General features: G+C 41.2%; 1 protein-coding gene across 1 annotated transcript in view; it reads right to left on the bottom strand.

Annotated features, from left to right (window-relative positions):
* Positions 1-3,707: 3,707 nt before the first annotated feature.
* LOC120287276 (adenosylhomocysteinase-like) overlaps positions 3,708-7,453 on the bottom strand; it is a 4,037-nt gene continuing 291 nt past the window's right edge. The window contains exons 2-3 of the mRNA XM_039300023.1: positions 5,947-5,964; positions 3,708-4,199 (exon numbers count right to left, since the gene is read on the bottom strand). Coding sequence (XP_039155957.1) covers positions 3,708-4,199; positions 5,947-5,964 — 510 coding nt within the window. The remainder of the gene's footprint in view (positions 4,200-5,946; positions 5,965-7,453) is intronic.

Here is a 7,453-nt window from a genome sequence, read left to right as displayed (position 1 = left end):
TCCTCTCCAACCGGTTCCAAAGGAAGGAGAAAACCAATGAAGAAGATGATGTTGATGGGCACTTTTTGGGGGCAAAGGAGCATCCTACACTTGTCCAAATCTCCACCACTTTAGCCCCACCACCATGACATCACATGATGTCACACACCACTATTTCAAATCTTCCACAACATCTTCCAATAGATTCAATCTCTTTTTCCGTCGTGGCATGAAATTTCTAAAACCTTGTACAACACATTCTTTCAATTTCATTCAATTCTCTTCTAATTGAACCAAATTGAAGTCTATAAATTAATCCAGTGTCACCACACTTCAATTCACAAATTTACTAGACCATCGAACCATCTTGGATCCCAAAAGTACGACCAAAAGCGGGCCTACCAATTTTCTAGAACCAAATTAATCATACGCTGATTTTTTGCTAAAAACTCGGCTTCCATGTAAAATCTTCCGAAGATGAGTCAACATTCCAAAAATGATTTGTGACACAACAAAACTCTCAATTTCTGAATTTGGGTTCGATTTCACAATTAATTTCAATTCGGCGAGTATTTAGTGCGTCATAATCTACCAAGTAGTTTTTTGAAATTTCGTGCATTTGACCTATGGTTGATTATTTTCAAGCCACAAAGTACATCTTCGACACATTGGCGACTCTCGGTTGTCGTAGAAATCTCAAGATTTCAAATACGGACACAGGGTACCAAAACGATTGAAGAATTAGTCTAGTGCCAATCGACAAGAATTATGCAATTAAGTGGAATCACCCACACTTAATCACATACTTTTGTCGAGTCGACCTATCTCCGATTTCTAATCGATCTTATTGTGTCGTAATGATCTCTTGCAGATTTGCACGGTCGAGCAGTTGTTTCCTAATCGAATTCTCAAGTCTAATGCGTTAGAATTCCTTAACGGCTTCACCTGATAGATTAGTTATCCCATGAGTGATCAGTTCAGGGAAAAGAACTATAAGCGCGTTTATGAAATGCCCAACTATTTCGATCGAAATCAGAACCTAAAATTCAAGATGTCACAACTTTTCATCTTTTATAAAAATTTCGTTCTCGAAATTTAAACCTTTACCAATTCTTAAACAAAAAGGTGGGGTACATTCGTCTCATCAAATCTTCTCTTTCCCTAGTTGCTCTTTCTATATTGCGGTAATGCCAGATCACTTCCAAACTTGTCCAAACTATTATGGATTCAAAATGCTAAACACTTGCCCACTTTTGCAAAAATAAAAGTTGCAAAAATTTGGTTATTTTTATTTTTATTTTTCCCTTTTTCCACTAAGCGGCTAACTGCCGCATCGGGGATTCGAACTCCTGACTTCGAACCTTTTTCTTTATTCCTGGGTACCACTTGGCTAAAGGTACCGACAATGTCTCGAATTGCTTTCTTTATCCATTTAAACCAAAATCCTCATTTGAACCCAACTTTCGATGGATTCCAATTTAAATGTTGTTTCATCTTCCCTTCCTTAACAGATCGAGACGTCCTTACCAAGGGCGACACCCAAGGAAAATACATTTCCCCACTTAAAATTCCAAAGGTTTGTGACACTAATATGGGAAAATTTTTTGGCGGTACTGAGTGGTCTCAAAACTATCTCTGATAACTGCGACTGAATCATTGATTTCTAAACCAACTTTGGACCTGCGATTTTTCGATCTCTAACCTCATCTCAACCAACTGAAGTTCTGAACACTCTACTCTGTTCTGTTTCAAAAGGAACCCTCTAACTATCCTGCTAAAATTGAGAACCAACTGAAAACTCTGCTGGTAATTGTTGCTATAAGTGAACTCAATAAGAAGAAGTTGTTCCTTTCAACTTCCTTTGAAAACCAACCCACACGTTCTCAACATGTCCTTGAAGATCTGAAATGCCCTCTCAAATTGGCCATCGATCTGAGGATGATAAACATTACTATATTGTAACTTCATTCTCAAAGCATTTTGCAAACTTTTCCAAAAGATATCCATGAACCTCGGGTCTCAATCTAATGTAATCGTCACCAACACTCCATGTAGATGAACACTCTAATGCACGTACAACTTTACGTGCTTGTCCAAAACAAAGTCATTTTGTACTGCGTTAAAGTAAGCTAACTTCATCTATCTGTTGACCACTATTCCAATCGAAATCATTATCCCTTTGATTCCTTGATAAGCTCGTCACAAGATCCATTTTGACACGATCCCATTTCCGCATTAGGGACCTTGAGAGGTTACAAAATTCCTCTCAGTTTACAATGCTAAGCTTCACTCCTTACTATGTCAAACACCTGGCGACATGCTTGTTGATGTCCGCCTTCATACCTGACCACCAATAGTGTTGACGTAGGTTCTGATACATCTTGGTACTTCTAGGATGAATGCTGTAATTGCTACGATGAGCTTCTGACCAACTCCTCTTTAAGCGCTACATCGTCAGGTACACACAATCGTCCTCGGAACCTCAATGTTCCGTTTTCAGAATTCTGAAAATCAACATTTCTCTCTTTTGTAATTGCTTGCACGACTTTCTGAAACTTTGTATCTAACGGCTAAAGCATTCTTATTCTGCTTTGCACTTCCGGCTCAATTCTGAGGATGGCCATAAGAGTCTAAAGGTGGCCTATCTCAAATTTGAAAACTGAATCTTGTGCTTTCTCAATTAAAACCCATTCTCTGAGTACCATATGAACTACTGATGACTTCCAACTTAGCTCATCTGTGACTTTTCTCGTTTTCCAAAGTGATACAAAATATCACAATCCTAGTCCTTCCAAAGTTCTAATTCACAATGCTTTTTCAAATTCAATTCCTTATGAGAAAATAAATACTGAAGACTATGCTGGTCAGTGAAGATCCATAATCTTTCTCCACATAACTAACATCCCAAAATATTCAGTGTGAATATTGAAGCTACGAGTTCTAAGTCATGCATCGAACAATTCAACTCGTGAGGTCCCAACTGACGAGACGCATATGCAACAATCCTACCATGTTGGATCAACACACAACCCAATCTTCTAAACGACGCATCACTATAGATCTCATAACTTCCAAGACTAGATGGAATGGTCATGGAATGGTCAACTTCTGCTTAAGCTCTTGGAAACTACACACGCACTTACTTGCCCACATGAACTTTTCTTTCTTCTTCAACAGTCTTCTCAACGGTGACACTAATGCTGAAAACTCTTCCACAAACCGTCTGTAATACCCTGCTAAAACCCAGAAAACTTCTGACTTTTGTCACTATCGTCGGTCTTGGCCGGTTAATCACTACTTCAATCTAACTTGGGTCCACAGAGGTTCCTTCGCCTAAATTCATGTGACCTAGGAACACAACACGAGTTAACCAAAACTCACACTAGCTAAAACTTAGCACACAACTAATGAATCCTCTAGACTTGAAGTACTATTCTCAAATGTCTCTCATGTTCCTTAGCACTCTTCGAACACACTAGGATAACGTCAATGAACACCATTACAAACTGATCCAAGTACCCCTTAAACACTATGTTCATTAGATCCATTCGAACAGCTGGAGTGTCCGTCAAACCACACGACGTTACAGTGAACTCATAACTGCTGTATCGAGTGCAAGATGCTAACTTCGATATGTCTTTCTTCCTGATCCTCAACTGATGATGCTCTGTTCTCTAATCAATCTTTGAAAATATTGATGCACAAACGCACCGAACTATCTTTCTTCTTCATGAACAGGACGGTGCTCCCCAAGGTGATGCGCTGGGACGTTTGAATCCCTTATCTAACAATTCATGCATCTGCACCTTTAGTTCTTTCAGCTCTGACAACGCCATCCGGTAAGGAGCCTTAGGGATTGGCTCTATTCCAAGAGCTAATTCAATCACGAACTCTATTTCTCTTTCTGACAGCAAATCTGGCAATTCTTTAGAAAATACCTTAGAAAACTTCGGTACCACGGTTATGTTCTCCATATTTGGTTCCTCAACTATCATATTCACTATAATTGCCATGTAGATTCGGTAACCAACATCCAGAACCAAGTCATCTTCAGTGACGAATAACAAGGATTGAAGTTTCTCTTCGACTTTTAGTAATTCAAAACTTTCGCACGCTAACTGAACAAACTGAATTATATCACTACCACGATTCAAAATAACATAAAGCCCCTTGAGCCAAACATTTTTATAGATGACTTCCAAGCCATACTTAAGCAAACCCTTCAAGTACAACCATAGTCAGATATTCATCTTTCTATTACTTTATTAACACAACGAAAATCCTACAACCTTTACTGAAAATTCTGCTGCACTACTCTGATAAAAACATCTCAAAAACATTCTTCCCTTGATCGATGCATGGTCGATCCTTTCATGCTCCTCTGGCCATCCTAGTGGCGTCTTATTTGTTGTAACGATGCTTACGCTCTCTTGAACTTACGCGGACATTCCCTAACTTGATGGCTGTGCCGGCCACATTCAAAGCATGCTCCCTTTTTTTTTTTAACTCTGACACTAGGCTAACTCATGTCTCATTCCACAAACTCAGCACACAATCGGTGAGTGACCTCCTATCGGGTGACAACATGTATCCTTCCTTGCACTGGGGGTCTGTTCCAAGTATCCCACTAAATGTCCTGAAGCATGTTTCCTATCTTCTGTCTTATCAACGGTGGTGACAGAAACAGCTATGGTTCCATTTGTCTATACAGATAATCTTTGATCAAATGGCCTTATTAGCGACACTTGTAACAAGTCATTTCCCTCTTACAGCACAAGACAGATCCATGTCTTTTCTTATAGACGCGACACGCATTGATCGAGTTGGGCACTAACTTTCCAATTCTACTATTCCGGTTGGGTGAAATGGGGCACCTTTCTTCTGACATCGGCCTTTCCCCCAATCGATTTCCATCTCTGTCTAAACTGAACCTTAACTCAGATACGGTGGCTTGTTCCCCGATCACAACTCCAAATTGGGCCTCAACAGACGCGGCAACAACAACGGTTACAACACTAGCAGCGGTAGAAACAACGGCAATAGTGGTGGCTTGGTCATGAGCTTACTAGCTCAACGAGTTCCCAATGAACACTAGTGTAGGAATAATCCCATCGAACTTAGGATCACTCGGTGCTGCTACACTAATATCAACTTGCGGCAGTACGCTCACACTCGCGCTGGTCTGAGCCTGCGCTCTGCCTCGGGCACTGACTCTTGTCAGTGTCCTACCCCGAGGTATAGGTCCTATCAACCTCCTCCAAAGAGTTCTCCACTCCTGGTCACTCACGCTTCAGGCTCTTTATAGACACCTGTTTTCCGATTCCAACATCAGGTTAGAATTTGAGTGATCCCACAAACACACTACCAAACAGCTATCAACCACATGCATCAGCATATTAAAAGCCTTTCCTACTAACTATCCCATGACTCATCGCACTTTATCACTCCATACACAGACCATGCTTTGATACCACTTAAACGGGAATGTCACGCCCCGAACCCCGAGCACACCAACATCCCACCATGGTCATTCAAATGCGACGTTCCCAGTTTAAGTCACCAACCCATTCAGATCTTTAATGCACATGCAGAAGTGTATTATAAAACCCCTGACAATAAAATACAGGATAGAAAAGCAGGAAGCAATTTCATAACAATACACTTTCATAAATCCACGAAGTTACAAACGAAGGCCTACACCCAAAAGTCTACAAAAGATCGGCTCTTAAAAAGGAACTATCCTACGACCTACAAGTCGGACACGTTCTCCAATCCTCCTAGCTTCACCTCTGCAAATCCTCAAGGCCAACCAAAGCGATCTAGCACTCCGTCCCCTAGAGACCTAAAAATATTGGCCCACGACGGGGTGAGACAATGTCTCAACAAGTTTACCCCCCTAAACCCCTATTAGAAAGAAAATACACCCCAGGATGGCCTAGCCACACCATCACAAACAATGAGACTCACCTTTGCCTCAGTTCCTTTCTGCAGATTAGTACAATTCATAACACTCAATTACATGTTCATATCACTCAATCACATACAATAATATGAACTTAAACAACCGTAACGCATTCACTTTCATATAACAGACAATCACAGGGGTCCTGATTATAAGACCGAACTATTATGACACGTCCCATTCCATACCACACAATTCCGTCCCATAATCCGGCGCGTCAATCAACACCCAACATGTGTTCCAATTGTCATTCACTGCCACTCAAGGGCATAGCCTACTCGTAGTTCGGCTATCTATTGACATTCATGCCAAGCATCGCCTCCCCCCATGGAGCGCAGCTTCGTCATTACGTCCACAGCATTCTCGAAGGAGTATAGGCCCAAAATCAACTACAACCCAAGCCCGTTGTGTGGGGCCTCCCATATAGGGGCAAATTCAGCTCAACGGCTCAGACAATTCCTCTTAATTATCACACAACAATTCATACTCAGCCAAAGGCACTTTGCATTTCACTCAAGGCTTCCATTAAAATAATAATCCTGAAAATCAAATTTCGGTATCAAACCCGACACCCGAGATTTTTCTAAATAAATCAATATTTTTCACAATTAACATTCAATTTGAAATATCCAACCATCAAATTAATGATCTATATGCACATCGACGATCAACACGAAATTCGAGAATTTAAGGTCCCGAAATAATTTTCGAAAAATAATAAATAATTAAATTTATTCCGAAAATTAATTAAATAATAATATTTTAATAATTTCGAATAATAATATATTTTTAAATTATTAAATAATTTTGAAATATTTATTTAATCCAAAATGCTTCATTAAAGTCAAATCAAGGCTTATTCTAAAATAAACCTACTTAGCCTTAATTAAACATACTTTACACTAAGCACCACCTTAATCTAATCTACTCTTAAATAAATTAAACTAACCATCTAATAACACTTAACATAAACTAAGCACACCTAACGCATCATTAACCCTCTAATCGAGATTTAGTGAGTTAAACTCACCCGATTAACGAACCGATCGGACTAAAACGACGGGGACGTCGTGGGGATCGACTTTTCTCAAGGTGGCCCAAGCTTTCGAGGTCAGAAAGATGGCCAAAACAGGCCAAAACTCCGCTGCGATACCCACAAAACCAGCTGCTGTTTGGGGCCGAGAAGGAGCGGATCCGGTGCCGATTTGGGGTGAGCAAAAGCGGCAAGGACTAGGCGGAGCTTCGGCGGCTACTGGCGGTGGCTCTGGCAGCCTTGGCGATGGCGAGCAATGGTTGGACGACGGCTTGGATGGTCGGACGAAGGTGGGACACGCACGGCCCGCGGCTGGAGTAGCGAGCTAGCGACAGACTAGCTTGCACGCGGAGGAGCAGTGACGGCTGCCTCGGCTGCTCCGAAGACCGCACGGCGGTGGCACGGCCTCGACGGTAGCTGGCAACCACGGCCGAGATGAACGGAGGCTTGGACGAGCGGACAACGACGGAGAAACAAGC

The sequence above is a fragment of the Eucalyptus grandis genome, chromosome 8 (assembly GCF_016545825.1).
Source record: "Eucalyptus grandis isolate ANBG69807.140 chromosome 8, ASM1654582v1, whole genome shotgun sequence".
Lineage (NCBI taxonomy): Eukaryota > Viridiplantae > Streptophyta > Magnoliopsida > Myrtales > Myrtaceae > Eucalyptus > Eucalyptus grandis.
Note: the sequence above shows the minus strand (reverse complement) of the source record. Positions and strands in the feature narration are given on the sequence as shown.